At 54.6% G+C, this 16,312-nt stretch overlaps 7 protein-coding genes across 7 annotated transcripts; 3 read left to right on the top strand and 4 right to left on the bottom strand.

Annotated features, from left to right (window-relative positions):
* Nucleotides 1–17: 17 nt before the first annotated feature.
* EV422DRAFT_494211 (peptidase S24/S26A/S26B/S26C) lies at nt 18–737 on the bottom strand (the record flags this gene model as incomplete). Its single annotated transcript, XM_053067726.1, has 1 exon — nt 18–737. The coding sequence occupies one exon, from the start codon at nt 735–737 to the stop codon at nt 18–20; it is 720 nt and encodes a 239-aa protein (XP_052927154.1).
* A 459-nt stretch (nt 738–1,196) lies between these two features.
* Nucleotides 1,197–3,689, top strand: EV422DRAFT_565833 (uncharacterized protein; the record flags this gene model as incomplete). Its single annotated transcript, XM_053072370.1, has 2 exons — nt 1,197–2,844; nt 3,307–3,689. 2 exons carry the CDS (start codon nt 1,197–1,199, stop codon nt 3,687–3,689), a joined length of 2,031 nt encoding a protein of 676 aa, XP_052927153.1.
* A 924-nt stretch (nt 3,690–4,613) lies between these two features.
* On the bottom strand, nt 4,614–5,753 carry EV422DRAFT_386641 (uncharacterized protein). Its single transcript, XM_053066817.1, has 2 exons — nt 5,273–5,753; nt 4,614–5,193 (listed from the first exon to the last, which is right to left on the bottom strand). Exons 1-2 carry the CDS (start codon nt 5,567–5,569, stop codon nt 4,747–4,749), a joined length of 744 nt encoding a protein of 247 aa, XP_052927152.1. The 5' UTR covers nt 5,570–5,753; the 3' UTR covers nt 4,614–4,746.
* A 379-nt stretch (nt 5,754–6,132) lies between these two features.
* Nucleotides 6,133–9,888, bottom strand: EV422DRAFT_522865 (rab-GTPase-TBC domain-containing protein). Its single transcript, XM_053069861.1, has 14 exons — nt 9,583–9,888; nt 9,416–9,512; nt 9,045–9,354; nt 8,765–8,987; nt 8,634–8,706; nt 8,333–8,562; nt 8,209–8,268; nt 8,077–8,139; nt 7,898–8,001; nt 7,489–7,838; nt 7,312–7,412; nt 7,137–7,236; nt 6,853–7,064; nt 6,133–6,768 (listed from the first exon to the last, which is right to left on the bottom strand). Exons 1-14 carry the CDS (start codon nt 9,682–9,684, stop codon nt 6,442–6,444), a joined length of 2,352 nt encoding a protein of 783 aa, XP_052927151.1. The 5' UTR covers nt 9,685–9,888; the 3' UTR covers nt 6,133–6,441.
* A 92-nt stretch (nt 9,889–9,980) lies between these two features.
* On the top strand, nt 9,981–11,044 carry EV422DRAFT_522853 (HotDog domain-containing protein). The gene is made up of 5 exons (XM_053069860.1): nt 9,981–10,313; nt 10,405–10,438; nt 10,509–10,563; nt 10,643–10,702; nt 10,767–11,044. The coding sequence occupies exons 1-5, from the start codon at nt 10,050–10,052 to the stop codon at nt 10,822–10,824; spliced, it is 471 nt and encodes a 156-aa protein (XP_052927150.1). The 5' UTR covers nt 9,981–10,049; the 3' UTR covers nt 10,825–11,044.
* On the bottom strand, nt 11,045–12,725 carry EV422DRAFT_585479 (mitochondrial carrier domain-containing protein). Its single transcript, XM_053073449.1, has 6 exons — nt 12,391–12,725; nt 12,160–12,324; nt 11,695–12,079; nt 11,592–11,626; nt 11,386–11,532; nt 11,045–11,307 (listed from the first exon to the last, which is right to left on the bottom strand). The coding sequence occupies exons 1-6, from the start codon at nt 12,490–12,492 to the stop codon at nt 11,245–11,247; spliced, it is 897 nt and encodes a 298-aa protein (XP_052927149.1). The 5' UTR covers nt 12,493–12,725; the 3' UTR covers nt 11,045–11,244.
* Nucleotides 12,726–13,071: 346 nt separating this feature from the next.
* Nucleotides 13,072–16,180, top strand: EV422DRAFT_550260 (exocyst complex component Sec10-domain-containing protein; the record flags this gene model as incomplete). Its single annotated transcript, XM_053071758.1, has 4 exons — nt 13,072–14,691; nt 14,780–15,156; nt 15,224–15,772; nt 15,865–16,180. The coding sequence occupies 4 exons, from the start codon at nt 13,072–13,074 to the stop codon at nt 16,178–16,180; spliced, it is 2,862 nt and encodes a 953-aa protein (XP_052927148.1).
* Nucleotides 16,181–16,312: the final 132 nt, after the last annotated feature.

Genomic DNA, 16,312 nt, shown 5'->3' with positions numbered 1-16,312 from the left:
TCAGAAACTCTGGTATTCTACCCTATAGGGGGAATGATCCCTAGCGCATCCGTCTCACCTTCAATCGCCTCATCGCCGTCCCACACAAACCCACCAAGCCCCAATCCCATCCCAATCCCCTTCCCGCCCCCACCAATCAGAACTCTCCCAGGCTTCACGCTTCTACTCTGCAGTCTCCCAAACCTATCCGTTGGCCACAGCACCGCAACCACTTTACTCTCCACCAACCCCAGGGGCACGGGCCCAAAAACATTAGAGTCAACGCCTCGAAACGGTTCATCTGACTCTACCCACACATGCCCCCTCGGAATCCGAACATACAGCGTAGACGAGTTATGCGAGTCGTCATGCCCAACAAGATGGTGATGCCGTGCCCACCAGTCCTCGCCGCCCCCCATCACACCCTCCTCGCTACCCCTCCGCGGCCGAACCACATCCCCAGCAACCGCCACCACCCGCTTAACCAGCTTCATCTTCTCATCGTAAGGGTTGGCGAGAAACACCACATCCCCTCTCTTTATTCCAACTGTTGGTGAGTTTGACGACTGCGTGACGGGTGAGGCAGGGCGTTTGTCGAGGAGAACGATGTCGCGACGCGTGTGGGAGGTGTCGGGGTTGAGAGTGGGTTGCATGCTCCGGCCGGAGATGATGCCGACGGAGAAGCCGTGCGTGAGGAAGAGGAGGGTGGGGGGCAGGAGGTAGAGGGTTGGGCGGAGGCGGCGGAGAAGGGTTATCATTGTTGCGGCAGTGAAGTTGGAGATCGGTCTGCAGCGGAACTCTGGCTTGAAGGGGAAGATTAGGAGAGGAGAACGCCGCCGGTGATAATAACTCCGCAACACGTCCGAGGCGTCCGTGATTAGCACATATACGGTACTGTACACGTATACTGTATACAGTATATCGGTTGTTCAACGTTGCATTGAGGGCCGAGGCTTGAGTGAAGCTGGTCGACGGCATTCCGGTTCCCACACACGCGACGAACTGTGACCTCCTCGAACAGCGTCGAACTGAGTGAGGAGAGAAGGGTGATGGTCACGTCGACGTTGATGTCGCAGAGATACATAGGACGCACGGACAAACAAGCTGTGACGACGAAGCCGCCCTCAGCCTGAGCTGTCTCCTCTGGTTTACATTTGCTAGCTTTCGGTAAGAAGGTCCGCAGGAGGTCAGAGATCACGGACGACCGCACTTGCAGCATGGCCTCCGGGTACCACTCCGGCCACTTCTCCCGGCCCCTATCGGACGATGACTATCGCAACCTGGAGAAAATGGCCGAATATGTCGCACGAAACGGGCCAGAGTTCCTGGAATTGACGAAGGAACGACTGCGGGATAACCCATCCTACGCTTTCCTATGGCCAAATAGCCAGTATCACGCACTGTTCCTTCAGAAACTGCAGCAACACCGACATCAACATGTTGCTCCGCGACCACTACAACAACCGCCGCCGCCGCCACCGCCGATGTCGGCCCCACCGCCGCTGAATGCCGGGGACTTAAATGGCCAGAACGCGATTCTAGCGCAGATCGTAGCGGCCCTTACCAGTCCCGGCATCCCTTCAGAGGTGGTCATAGCCGGAAACGCACTCGCACTTTCCGTCGGCGGTACCGACCGCCTATCCGAGTTTGCCAAAACTCTTCAAGCGGTGATGCACGATTGCTCGCAGACGAACATCCACGCAAACACATCCTGGGTGTCAAAGAACTGCAGCACGGCCGAGCAGTACGATCTCTTTGTGCGGTTCCTGGTCGCCACGGCCGCCGCAAACCCTGGATGGAAGAGTCAATTGGCTGTGCTCTACCTGGTCAACGACATAGTATTCAACAACGAGAGTCGGAACCGCGCGTGGGCGACGCAGGCGATGTTGGTGCATCTGGGGCCGTTGCTCGGATTGGTTCGCGCGGCTGCGGGTGGGGATGTGAAGCATTTGGAGAAGATTGAGAAGGTGCTGGGGTTGTGGGAGAGTAAGGGGGTGATGCATCCGAATGTTGTGCAGCAGTTGAGGCTGTCTGCGCAAGGGATAGCGGTGCCTCAGATGCAGACCATGCCGGTGGGCCCGGCCGGATGGCCACCGCTGAATGCGGCGAACCCGTATCCGCCATCGAATATCCCACCACAGTTGGACGATACTCAAATCGGAGCCTCTGGACCGATATTCCCTACATCCGTGGCTTTGCCGCAAAGCTACTCGCATCCTCCTCCGCCGCCACCAGCTGCCCCACCAGCATCATGGTCTACGATCAGCCACCCTCCTCCTCAAACGAACTCCGGATGGAGTACCTTGCCACCCGCTCCTCAATCCGCGATGACTATTCCTTCACCCAAGAAGCCCATCCCACATACCGCCGCGCCGTTCACCAACCACACAAAAGTCGGACCGCCCCCGCCACCGCCAGCACAGCATCAACCCCCGCCATCACCACTCCCCATCCCCAAAAAGCACTACGAGCTCCCCGCCGCCCTCATGCTCACAACCTACCCCCACCCTCCGCCCTCCGCCTACACCCCCATCCCCATCTCCAAAATCCACCCCCGCCGCTTCGACGCAACCATCTCCCCCGCACTCTCCGCCGCCATCGACGATTTCTACAAAGGCCTGGACGTCATCCACACCATGGTCCAGAAGGAGATGGAGAAAGGCGGCGAGTTTGAAGAGAAGGATAATGAGGAGAAGGAGGCCGTTGTGGTGGATGGGAGTCTGAGGATTGGGAAGGATGGGTGGGAGGTTGGGTATCTGGCGGATTGGTATGCGAAAGTGGATGTTTTGACGAAGGCGAGGGAAGTAAGGGAGAAGAAGGAAGGTGGCGGGGTGGGGTATGGAGGGTCGGATAAGAGGAAGCGGAGTAGGTCTAGAGAAGTGGATAGGAACCGTAGTAGGGAGCGAGAAGGCGGGCGAGACAGGGATCGGGATAGCGGCAGAATGAACAAACACAATGACAGTCGAAATGCATCCCCGGAACGAGGCCGCAAACGCAGCAGACGGGGACGAGACGACCAGGACAACAGCGAATCGGACCGGAGTCGGAGTCGATCGTCTCGCTCGGATTCACGGTCATCGGGTGATTCTGCCAGCAGTCCGGATAGTCGCGAGAAGAAGAGATCATCGCGCAGAACGTCACACTCGCACTCCCACCACCGGGACCGGAACCCTTCCTCATCACCTCGTGGGCGACGGTCACGACCACGCAGCCGTAGCGGCTTACGAGACAGAGACGGTCGCAGCCGAAACCGGAACCGCAGCTACACTCCCAGCCGCAGCCGCAGTCGAAGCCGCAGCCGAGATCGACACCCCCCTCGCCGCACAGGCTCCCACACCCGCAGCCCCTCCCCCACCCACAAACAAACACCGTCCAAACCCGCCAACGTCGGCTACAACCTCCTCAAAAAGCTCGGCTGGTCAGAAGGCACAGGCCTCGGCTCCCAATCCCAAGGCATCGCGACGCCCATCCTCGCCCACGAAGCCTCCGGGGACCGACATGCCGGTCTAGGCGCCTCCGGCGCTGGGGGGGATGAGGCGGGCATGTTTGAGCATTGGAGGAAGGCGAAGAGCTATAATTATGGAAGGGAGAGGAGTGGTGCGGCCGAAGAGGGAAGAGGGGTGAAGAGGAAGGAGGGGAGTGGGTGTTTTAAGTGTGGCCGGGCGGGGCATATTGCGAGGGAGTGTGATGGAGGGGGGAGGAGGGGGTGAGGTGGCGTGGATGAGAGGTTCTTGGGGGTGTCGTCTTTTCGCTAGATGAAAGCGTACACGGCACGAGCTTGACGATTGTTGCACACACTTTTGACAATACATATTCCATCGCCATTTTCTCCTTTTTCTGCGTTAAAGTTTGACGACATACAGGAAGGCGACTTGCTGTACCAAAATACTAAACAATCTCACATTTGTTAATTCGTGCGAAGAGAACGAGTAAAATGAGAGCTTTTGTATTTGTGAAAACCATGTCCGCTCTAGCCTTTCTTCGCTTTCAAACATCGCGCGAAAAGAAAAATATATATATACACTAGTTCCAATGTTAGATCGGAAGGAAAGGTTGATACGGGGACAGGATGGGGGGGGGAAGATATAGAAAACAGAAAAGGGGGAGTTTTTTACTACGCCGGGCCTCCCACAACGTCAGATCAATTATTTGTACAACGATCTGCTCGTTGATGGGTTGCTGGCAGGGGAAATATGGATAGACAAGGGGGAAAGAAATGTACGCAGTATCTACGAGAAGAAGCAGGGAACCGAAGGTGAGGTACTATGAAGGTACTGTTGAACACAGGAAATGTTATGAGATATCCCCGGGAGAGGAATACGCAAATGTACATCGTTCGAGTGGTTTTCCTCTCCCCGGTTTTCGGTTCCCGCCGGATGGCCGCCCTCCATCGTTCTCAAAAATGGTGTTCGTAGGCGGAGGTAGTTGTATATACGTGATGAGACCCGCCGCGACTGCCGAAGTTTCCGATAAAAGATGGATATAAAACGGCGGTCGGACATTGCGGTGGTTCATCGTCTATGGTAGCTTGTAGTAAGAAATACGTCGAGAAGAAAGAGACTTTGGAAAATTGTTGCTGTACAGTCTAGGATCAGGGGTAAGGCGGCCCGTGAAGGTCCCCTTTCCTGAAGTCTTGTTTCGTTGAAACGGGTTTGCTAGCTTTCGCTTGTATGCACTTGTCGTCCGACACTTGAGACCCGAACATCTTGAGACGGGAGCTCCAGCGCGGAAACGGGTGCTTTTCAGGCGGGTATCGAAAAGCGGCGTCTAGTAATATACAATGTTGTCCATGCCGTAGTCGCTGCGACCGTGGCTTGGATAACCGGGTGTGGCGGAACGGTAGGCCTGAATCTTGTCGTTGAAGTACAAAGCTTGGTCGTTTTGGTGTTGGTAAGGTGTATACATGGGGGTACCGCCAGCCGCAGCTATGGCCATACCACCGCCCCAACCGAGAGTGGGGTGAGCAGCGTATTGCGCCGCTGCAGCGATCGTGCAGCGTTGGTAGGCTTGCAATGCAGCAATTTCTTGTTGACGTTGGAAACGGCGTTCAGCGTCGATGGCCTGCTTGCGAATACGAACAAGCTCCCTGGTGTAGTTTTGCATCTCGGCCCGGAACAGGAGTAGTTCGATGAGATCCCGCTTGGTGAGCGGTTCCACGTCCGTGCTTGTGCGGTCGTACTCGTCGCCGCTCCATGTCGGGGCCACAGTCACAAACTAGAAGGAATGAGGGGTGTTAGAGATTGATTGGGGCAAGCTCAATCCGACTTGCAGACCATGTGCACGGGAAACACACCTCACGAAACGTGACATTCTTTCGAGGCTGTCCGTACGGCCTGTTTGCAACTTTCGACCTCACGGAGGGACGAATGACTGTATGGTCAGCGGATACGACGGTTGGTGCAGGAATGTCCACCGCTTGGGCGTGCTGTTCTGGCGACGGTGGGGAATCGGGAACGACGGCCTTGACGAGGGCAGGAGGGTTTGGTGCTGGGCAGACGAATGGTGACAGAGAGTGGAGTTGGAACCCAGGTGGAGCGCCGACGCCGAGTGGTGAAAAGGGAGCGGGTGCTGCTGGCGAAAGGAACTCCATTGCGGGCGTGTCGTGTGTTGTTGGTCTATGTACTGTAGGAGTGAATTAAGGGAATAACCAAAAGAAACCAAGAAAGACGACGTATATGCTATCTACTGTACAAGGGAGGGATAGTATATGGTACAAAGGAGGGGAGGTCTACACTACATGGACGTTTGCGAGCGCAGGGGTTGTCGAGAAATGGCGAAGGGCTTTGAAGTGAGGGATTTTGTGGAGGTGGTCGTTCGCGGCAGCAGCAGCAGCAGCAAGGCTCTTCCCCCCCGTCGCCGCCACAGCCAGTTTTTGCGTTTTTGACGGGCGCTTGACTCTTGCTTGCCTCTTGCGCTCGCTCTCGGGGGGCTTGCTGGATGGGTGGAAACAGACGCGCTCTCATCTATTGCAAATATGGCCCCTGCTGATTGTGATGTAGGGATGCGATTCTTCTGGGAAACCAATCAGCGACGTGCAAGCGGTCGACTGAGTCGACTCATCATCACCGCTGGCCAATTCATCCGTCCGGTTGTCACGTGCCTTCCTCGTGTCACGCTGGTCCCTTACTGTCCCTCCGCAACCTGTCAATTTTCGGGGGTTCCAGAAAAGCCTTGAGCAAAGTCACGTCAATTCATCAGGAAATGGTACCCAAATCCAAAAAAAAAAGAAAGATACATTTGTTCCTGCGACTTATTACACTACATCCTAAAGCAGAAAAAAAGCAGAACAGGGGGATGGATTACATACAGTATTAAAAGGAAGGGATATCGGCTGCCACTTACTAAATTACAACTGAGAGAAAAGCCAACACTCCTCCAACTGGTTTTTCCTCTCGCAGGTAATGTACGTCGCCCCATCAGGGAATCTCACCTACATATAGAGTAAAGTGTCCCGGGGGGTTGCTATCGCTTCTGCAGAAGCTCAATCAACTCCCACAACTCCTCCTCCGAGCACTCAACCGTCCCATTAGCCGCCGCCGACGATGCCGTGCTTGTTCTCCCCCTGGCCGGCGACGGTGACCGCCTCCCACCCGGTGGAACACTCAGGTAACCCTCACGCACGACGCGGAACAGCGCATCATCGTCCTCGGCGCCCGCGTCGACTGCGAGGTCGACGCCGAGCTTTTCGCGCGCAGCTTCACCGATGCGCTCGCCAAAGACTTTGAAGAGGATCTCGGCGCGTTCGAGGGTGCTTTCGAGGTGTATGTGGCCGGATAGGTCGTTGATGTACTGAGAAATTTGCGGGGATGGATTGTGAGAAGGGCCGCACACGTGGAGCAGGGAACCTTCCATTCCATCCACTCTCGGACCTACCTTCAGCGTCTCATCAAAAGCAGTTTTGGCCATCAACTCCTGCCGATGCTGATTCAAGATCGCAAATGCGACAAACAGGTGGAACTCCTTCGTCAGCGGGCAGGCCCACATGACTTCCCACAGCCGCATGATGTCGGCAAACTCAAACTCGCGCTTGAAGTAGATCAGGAGCCACCGGAAACAGCAGAAGAGATTGATGCTGTCTGTAATCTCTGCAAAAAGACGGAACGGACCGTTAGAGCGAGCATTGAGAGTCATTGCAGCAACCCTGATGAGCGACTCACCCATGTGAGCGTAAAGGTATGGGTCCATCAACTTGATGAGTAGCTCCAAGCGCCGGAGCTGCTTCCGCATACCGCTTTGGTCCCGGAAGAAGTTCGACTGCTGTAGAGGGGTGGTGAACGTGAGCGGGTTGCGATTTCGGAAAGTTTTCGTGAAACTCTCCGAATCCACACTCACAACGACTTCCATGAACTGGACAAGACACCAAAACGCCTCATTCTCATTCTGCATCACTACTAGTATCGGTGCGAGGAGGTCATTCATGCCTTGCACATATCCTAAAAGGGATCAAAATTTCCGTCAGTCGCCAGGCGTCGCCGACTTCACCCCCAAAGCAATCCATCCCAAACCTACCCAATTCAAAATTGTACATAGTATACGTAACCAAAATATTCCTCAACATCTCTAAATTCCTATTCGCCGAAATCACCTCCTGCATATCCGACGGCGACACCGGACTGATCTCCTCCTCACCCGCCAAGTTTGCAAAAAAGGGTATCGTCCGGTCCGTCCGCACCACATCCTTCTCGACGCGGTACTTGCGCTCCTTGATCTTGGTCACCACGTCCGCGTCCTCCTTCTCGTCGCCGGCTTGCGACTCGCGCTGTTCGAGGGTGAGGCCGGCCTTGAGGGCTGCTGCTTCGGATTGCGCGACATCGAGGAGGATGGATTGCCATTGGGCTTTCATGTCTTCGTATTCGGTGCTGCGAGGATATTGTTAGTCCCGTGCCGGCGTGGACCTCCAGTTTACGTTACAACGTACTTCCGCTTTTCCATTATCAAGGTCCGCTCGGCGTCGGTGGAGTCGTAGGGGTATACTTTCAGCAGGTACTTCCAGACATCCACCCGCACATCGTTCTCGACACCCTGTGATTAAGGCAGGAGATGCGTTAGCATCCTTTCGGAATGTCCGCAGCCTTGCTGACGAGAATTTAGACTAACCCCGGAAAAGACAATGGCTCTGATCTCCCGCTCTGACAATGTCAACTTCCCCGTGTGGTCATACTACGATTGTGAAACGCGTGAGTCTGATGTTCACGCCCAATGAAGAATCAAGGTATATATATAGCGTACCCAAGAGATCCACTGCTCTGCGGATAATGCTTCCCCAGTCCGATGGTGGCGACGGCCGACCTGAATGTCTTCAAGTAAGCCATGTCCAACTTCACACCCCTGACGTCCGCACCACACAACATACAGAAAGCACTTCAAAATCCCGCGTTTTGTCCTTCTTCAGTTGAGGCGGTGGGGTAGGGTGACTCCCCAGCCGGCTCTGCAGGTCTGCGGCAAATCGAGCAACGTATTGGCCTGCAGGCTCGTATTCGGCGAGTAGCGCTTCGGCTTCGGCTGATGAGAGGAAGAGAGACCGGACGTTTTGCGGAATGTAGGGGAGGATGGGGCGTGCGAGTGGGTGTTCGAGGACTTGTACTGGATGGGAACATGACAACGTTGAGCATGCGGAATTAATGTCGATGATGATGTTTCCTACATATACACACCGGTGGTGTTCTTGGCGATGTTGGTAACCTTGGAAAAGCGCTCAAGCATGTTCCAGCCAACGTCCTCAATTTTCTGTAGAAAGGGCTGAGTGTACTCCACAAACGCGTAAAACGCTTCAGATAGAGCTTACGTTTGCCATAGGCTGCCCCACAATCTGCGTGACGACATTGAATCCATACGACCCAAACCGATGCACCGCCGACTCTTCCGGAACAGCTGGCCACCCTTCTGGCCATTTACGAGTTTGCGGTTTCCCGAGCAGGGTTGCATCTGCTGGCAGCTCGAACTTGTCGGATAGACGGTACTGGAACATATGCGAGGCGTCGGCGTTCGGTCTGCCGTCTGTTGGTGCCCTGGATAAGTGGTCAGCCGCGTTCATTACAGAGTGGTGTTACGACATCAGTCCTCACTTTGCAAGATTCTTCCCAATCGCCTCAAACCACCCCCGCAGATCCTCTTCCACGTCCTCTAAAGACGGCGGCCTTCCAAAATCGTCGTTCTCGAACCACAGATCGGGTAACTGGGCGCCTCCAAACGTCAAATTCACGGTCAACCTGACCAAGCACACCTCCTCGCCTTTATTCAGCGTCAAGTCCCGGCCGATCCCGAGCCGGTCGATGTCGTCCAGCGGTGCCGATATAGATTCTGTGAGGCCTGAGAGGGTATACTTCTGTCCGTCTCTTATGATGTCTGCTAACGGTTGACCCCAGTTCTTCCGTGCTGATGGTTGAGCGTGAGAACGCGGCGCTTTGGGGACAGTTTCGCATTCCCGTGACGATACCTTTTCGTGTCCTGGACACGACCTCGGCATATGCGTCCAGCTCTACCCTCGGAATGGTCTTACGAGGAACCCATGCCAGCAAATTTCCGGCGTCACTCTGCATTGGCTCGAGCGGTTATTGACGCTTTGCGACGGTGCATGCTTTTCCAAGATGTCCAAAAGCATACCTGACTTATGAGACATAGATATCCAATGGTTGGGTTCGCCTCCTCGGTCCGTATGGACACATGAGGCATAGCAAACAGGAGTTCCAGCTCCGCGCTCGACATTGCCAAGACCTCGTTCGCAAGTCAAAATTGATGGGGGCGGACAAGTATGGAGTGGCAAAACGTAAAGTCGATTTCGGTGATGGGAAGGTCTGACGTTGCGGCTGGCAAAGAGGTAGCGGCTCGTACGGGTGACTATATAGATTTATGAGTTGCAGTAGCCTGGATCTGGATTGGCAGTTCGCAGAGGGGGAGCGCCGAGAAATGAGCAAGCCCACGAACTTTTTGAGCAGTTGACCGTGGTGGTGACGTGTGCAATTGAATGACTCGGGGCAAGTGGAACTTGGCATTCGGCATTCTCGTTCCCAGACTTCAACTTCAGGTCCTCTCAGAGCATCCCTCCTCACCAACACTCCGCCAAAAATACAATGCGTCCCACCAGAACCGCATTGGAAACCGTCACCCGAACTTGGCACTCGCTCGCCAACTTCGGCGGCCTCGACACCCGCGTCCTCGGCGGCATGCGCGTCATCACCGCATCTCAAGAAACAGGTTCGGTGAAATGCGAAATGGAGGTCGAGAAGCATCACTTGAACCGGCTTCAGGGGTTGCATGGCGGTGCTATATGCACTCTGGTGGATATTGTGGGGTCGTTGGCGATTGCGGCGAAGACGAACAACTCGCATACTGGGGTGAGATGTGGGGCCAATGCGTGGTAGCCGGTGGGGGTCATAGTCATCCTGGGCGGGACGGCGTATTGACGACGTTTTACCCCGCCTGCAGGTGAGCAGTGACATCTCAGTGTCTTTCATGAATGGTACAGTTCCCCTTTCGTAGTTGATGGACCAAACGCGAAACGAGGTCCTGACCCTGAGGATCGTGGGCAGGTGGGAAACTGGGCAACAAGCTTGAGATTTCATCGACGTGTCATAAAGCTGGACGGTAACGAGAAGAGGATGTTGTTACCATCGATGAGAACTCTCGCCGTACCTATGTTCATGTCTTTGTTCTTGCGCTTCAGGAACCTGGCTTACGCGACTGTCCAGATCCACTCCGGGAACAAGCTGCTGGCAACCGGAAGGTGCGTTCTTTTCATCCGTAGGTGCGTGGTGGGGCTTGGAGGATAACGGACCCGTTTCTATCAGCCACACGAAGTTCATTGGAAACCCGCCGACAAAGGATTTCCTCGACGAAAGCAAGTGAATCCGGGTGGAACCCATCTTTAGGAGGCGACAGCCGTGCAAAACGCGCACATTCACTGGACTTACTGGGGATCCAAACATCATCTACGACTTGGATCAATGCATTAGATTGTAGACTATCAGCACTAGATAGAAAGTTGACCAGGAAATTTCTCAATCTGGCGGTTATTTCGGTACCTCTCACCCCAGTACATCTTTGTGCAGAAGCAAGCATTTCGAAATCTGATTGCAAAATATTTAAGAGCCTGATCTATGCCGAGTACATTCCTACGCTGCATCTAACTAGGGAAGAGCGAGCCCGGAACTGCACTTTAAAATAATGTAAGACAAAAAGAGGAGTCCCCCAGTGGTATACCGCGGTGGATAAGCCCTTCATGAAGCAGACACGCGTTGAAGCCCAAGGACATCGAATCTATCCAGATCACCAGAGGCGGTGAAGCACCTCCATCATGGCGGCTCTACCCAGGAAACCTGCTGCATTTGCCTGTTTGAGGTGAATTCAGTTAGCATACAATCGTTTTTGGAAAACGCTTTGCGAGCAGTCTGGATCGCGGGTACTTACCGGGAAAGCACGCAAAAGAGCGGGTCCCAATCCCTTGAAAAGTGCAGATGGCCCTTCTTTCGCCACAATTTGCATCCCGCAGTCAACGAATCCTTTGTATGTTCCTGCTGGGGCGGACTGGATGCGAGACTTGATCACATCTGGAGGCTATATAATGTTGTTAGTGAGTGGGGTGTTCGAGAATCTTGGCAGTCTGAGACACTTACAATGGCGATTGACCACATAGCGACACCAGCCATTCCTTTTGTTTGAAAAAGGTGTGCGTCAGTCACATGGACAGTCCTGCTTTCACGAACAATGAAGATATACCTCCGGCAAACAGAACAGACGTGACAGGTAATCCTTGCTCTCCCTTTGGCTTCAGCGCCCGATAGACAGCCTCGTAAGCCCAGAAATACGCAGCCGACCCAGGCGTGTCACGAGCCAAGGTGGCGATGGTTCCACGGTACAAGGACCGGATCCCGCCTTCCCTCCACATAGCAGCCGCAGCATCGCCCATCCCCTTGTACTTCTTCCCTCCAACAGACTGATCTTGCGTTTGCAAAACAACCTTCACGCGTTCCATGGGTGTCGTGACGATCGTCGTTGGGATGGCTGAGAAACCTCCGGCGATGGCGTATTCGGTCAATGTGAGTTCGGAGGATTTGCGGTTGGGGGTCATGTCGCGGACCAGTTGACAACCGAGGTCGTAGGACTGTGGAGGCAAGGAGAGGTGGTTAGTCTTCTCCAATCTTCTCACGCATCACAGCGTGGCACAGCATGCGTCCAACTCACCCAAAAACTCAGCGCGAACATGGGCGTTACACCGACGAGTGGGGACGCCATACCCCTGTACAGTCCCAAAATACCATCCTTTGCGATCGTTTGCTTGAAGCAGTCAGCCAAGCCCTTGTACTGCGTTCCAGTTTGTAAACGGACTTTCAGCGTATCGAACGGGTGCTATAATAATTATGGTGATTAGGGAGGACTCCTTTTCGAAGCGGCAGCGGATTCTCGTCCACTTACACCAGCCAGGACTGTCGCCACACCGGCAGCACCTCCACCCAGCAGGGACTTGATCTGGTCCATCTGGGGAGCAGGCTTCACGGGCTGTTCTTGTTCGGCCATCTTCGATGTCGTTTTTGTGGCGTTCAACGTTCGTTTTCAGTGTGATGACGGAGATGTTCCTAGACAACGATAGCAGCGGGCAGCCAGCTTCGTAATGGAGTCTGGAGTCGGTTTGGAGCGAAGGGACGGCCGGCAAAAGTTCTGCGAACAACGGTTGAGAACCGGGACCTCTTTGGGAGTTGCGGTGAGAAGCCGACTGAGCCAGGGCGACATGAAAGCGAACGCGCCGAGGGACGCTCACATGTCGCAAATTACCATGTGAAAAGCAAGAAGGCCCGGAGGCATTTGCCACCCGGTCCTGACAACTGGAGAACACACCATTGCGGACTTCCCACTGGAAACACTCGCGGTAAGCGTGACAGATTTAATTGACATGCGACGTTACGTGTGCACTAGGTAAAGAGCTCAAGCCGCAATTGCACCCCGCAATCCTGCACTCTCATCTTGCTTTCCCACCCCTCGCGTAGAGAGGCCACGGACCTTCTTCTGTGTACGCTCCTCCTCAGCCGTACAGTGCTGGAACAAGGCGGCCTCATTCACATACACATTGCCTAGCATTCTCACAAAACCGAACCCACCATGTTGAACCGAAAAACAAACCAGCCCGCGGCCCCAGCGGCCCCACCCAAAACCATCGCCTCCCTCCCCCCCGATCTCGTCATCCGCACCTTCACCTTCCTCCCCGTCGCCGACCTCTCCTCCGTCGCCCGCGTCTCCCGCCGTTTCAAAATCCTCGCGTACAACGATGAGGTCTACGAGCCGAAGCTCCGCGCACTCCAGGTCGGCACGACCGAGGAGTCTGCCGGCGCGGGGCAGGATGATGCGGCGGGGAAGGAGAACGATGCTTCGGGGTTGGTGGAGCTTTTGTCCACTAGGCTGCGACAGATGCCGGGTGGTCATATGTTGCCGGGGAGCACAAAGTATCTGGAGACTGGGACGTTGTGGGGGTCTCTGACGGATAAGGACGATTCTATCCAGGAAGAGGGTTCGGACAAACCTGTTGCTGCAGAAGCAGTGACACCAGGACATGATCTACCGACGCCAGTGACGCCGTCTTTGGAGAAGGCGGCTGCTATAGCTATTCCCGAGGATGAGGCTGACATATCGGTGGAGGCCCCACTTGAAGATCTTCCTGAGGACGACGAGGCCTCGGCACGACCTTCAACGAATGCGGAAGTTCCCGCAGCACCGCTGCCAATAAGCCCCGTGTCCCCACAGCAGCTATCAATCACATCGGCACTGCCGACGTCTCGATCGTCAAACATCACAATTGGGCAGGGAGGCCTGAAGGGTTTAGAGCGGCAGAGTAGCAGAGTCAGCGTCGGCTCCGTCAAACGCGCCCCGCGATTGAGCACTCAAAACGCACGCGAAATCTTCAAGCAGATGTACATCAACCTTAGCCCATACTACTACGATTTCCGCAAGCGACAAAAGGACTCCAAAGTCTTCAAAGACTTCAAGGATCTCAGTGAAGTCGCGATGATTCTCCGAAAGCTGAAACTGTTCTCCGAGGCGCATTTCGTGCCGAGTTCGGATGACATCCAGTTTGCGCTGGACACCACAATCGAATGGTTCGAATCGATGCTTTTGGGACAGTTCGAGCGCGCGTACGATGGAAAGAACTTGAAGGAGATGAAGCGTAACGCCTACGCCGCGTACTTCCTAAACGGCGGCGGGGCCGTCATCCAGCTGTTCATCTCAAAGAACCCAGTCTTCTTCGACCCGACATATAACCCCGCCCTCATCATCAATAAAGTACCGATGGCCGGGACCGCCCCGGCCGCCGGTTACACGCTCGCGGACGATTTTGCCAAATTCAGCGACTACACCTTGAACAATTGTCGCGAGCAGGCTCGTGTGATTGCGCAGGTGTTCCCCGCCCAAGCCGACGCGCTGACGTTGTTTGTTAACAAGGTGTTTGAGGACTCTGTTGCGGAATACCTGAGCGGGGTATTGGCTGCTTCGAAGGAGAGGGAAGGGCTTGGGGTGTATCTCCATACGCTTGCCACGGGCATATATTGCTGTATGCAGTTTGCGGAGTTTATCGCGCATAACGATGCGGGCGTGCCCGTGCAGACGGATAAGTTGAAAGATGTGGTGATGGAGATTTGCAAACCGTATACGAGCACGTATATGAAGCTGGAGCTGGAGCATATGAATGGGAAGTTTCATAAGGAGCTGAGTAAATGGGGGAATAGGGTATGTTACGGGAGGGGCCGCCGTTCAGAGGGACGGCCAGCAACTATCACCTCCTGTACGCAAGACTCAAATCTTACCCATTTTGCAGAAAGGCGACCCCAAAAAGAAAAAAGCGGCAGGCTTCATAGCAGACCAAGACAAAGCCGCCGCCCACAAACGCCAAGTAATGAACACCATGAAATCCATCATGTTCGCCCCCGTCGCGTTCGGCAAGATGGTCACGGGGGTCGGCAACCGCGGCGGCGGCGGCAGCAAAGACAAACCGCACCGCGAGTCGCTGCTCGAGAACGCGGAACCCGTCACGCATCTTCCTGTTGAGCAGGAGGATAACGTGACGTATCATTTGGATGATAATTCGATCAATAGTCTGGTTTCGTTGGAGCTGTGTTTGCATCTGATGCATACCAATAAGGAGGCGTTAGGGAGGGTGCTGGTCATTACCTCGGCTACGGATGCGACGAAGATGTGAGGGCCCGTGAATTGCGCCTTATCTTTCCACATTCGCTAATGATCGTTTCCATCGTACGAACAGCCGCCGAAATGTGGAAAGAGTCTTCTGCGCCCTCCTAGACGTAGTCGGCCCCAACCACATCAAACCGGCCTTCGACGCCGCCCTCGCGCGCCTTTCCGATGCCAAACTCGCTGACGCCTCCGAAGAAAAAGCCGTAAACCCCGAATCCCTCCAATTCTTCGAACTCGTCCACATCGCCGACCTCATTCAGCAAATGATTGAGGTGTACTACCAAGAAGACGTCAAATCGTGGATAGACGAGTCCGATTTCCTCTCCGATATCGTCACCGAGAAAAAGGCGTTTGAGCGTCTATTGGATGATTGCGTCGCGAGCGGGATGGATAAGTCTATCCAGGTGCTGGTTAACCAGGTCGAGTATATTTTGCTCGTGGAGCAGAAACCGACGGACTATAATCCGGCGGAGAAGGATGTCGTGATGGATTTGAAGCCGACTAGGGCGTGTTTGAGGGTGATTGATACGTTGAATTCGCATGCCAAGATTTTGTATGGGGTGGCGGAGAAGCATACCATGGAAGTGTTCTTTGGAGAGGTTGGCGTGCGGATATTCAAGTGAGTTTTGGATCAAAAAGGGGTTCACTGGGCACTTCATCGAGAGCGGGATTATAAGAGCTCACTCATTATGTTATGTTCCCGCCCCACAGCGTAATCTGCAAAAACATCAAACGCCTCCAAGTCTCCCAAACCGGCGCGATGCAACTCATCATCGACCTCAACACCTTCTACGAATGGTCCTGCACGCTCAAAGTCAGCTCCGTGAAAAAGATGTTCGAGGTGCTCAAGGAAGTCGGCAACCTCTTCCTCGCGGACGGTGGCGACGAGCTGCGGAAGCTCGTGCATGATCTGCCGAGGTACCAGGGTCAGCTGCGGATTGAGGAGATTTATGAGCTGTTGGCCAGCAGGACGGATTATAAGAAGATTCAAAAGTATATGGAGACGAAGGATTGTGTTATTCAGTGAGGAGAGTGGTGAGGGATAGGCGCGATGCTGGGGGAATTGGAAGAGGATGCGAGAGAGAGAGAGAGAAGGGCGGGAGAGAGGCATGACAAGTCTGAGAGTTGATCTGAGTGCGGTGCCTGCCGTGCTCCGCCC

The sequence above is a fragment of the Fimicolochytrium jonesii genome, assembly GCF_025526975.1.
Source record: "Fimicolochytrium jonesii strain JEL569 chromosome Unknown EV422scaffold_6, whole genome shotgun sequence".
NCBI lineage: Eukaryota > Fungi > Chytridiomycota > Chytridiomycetes > Spizellomycetales > Powellomycetaceae > Fimicolochytrium > Fimicolochytrium jonesii.
Note: the sequence above shows the minus strand (reverse complement) of the source record. Positions and strands in the feature narration are given on the sequence as shown.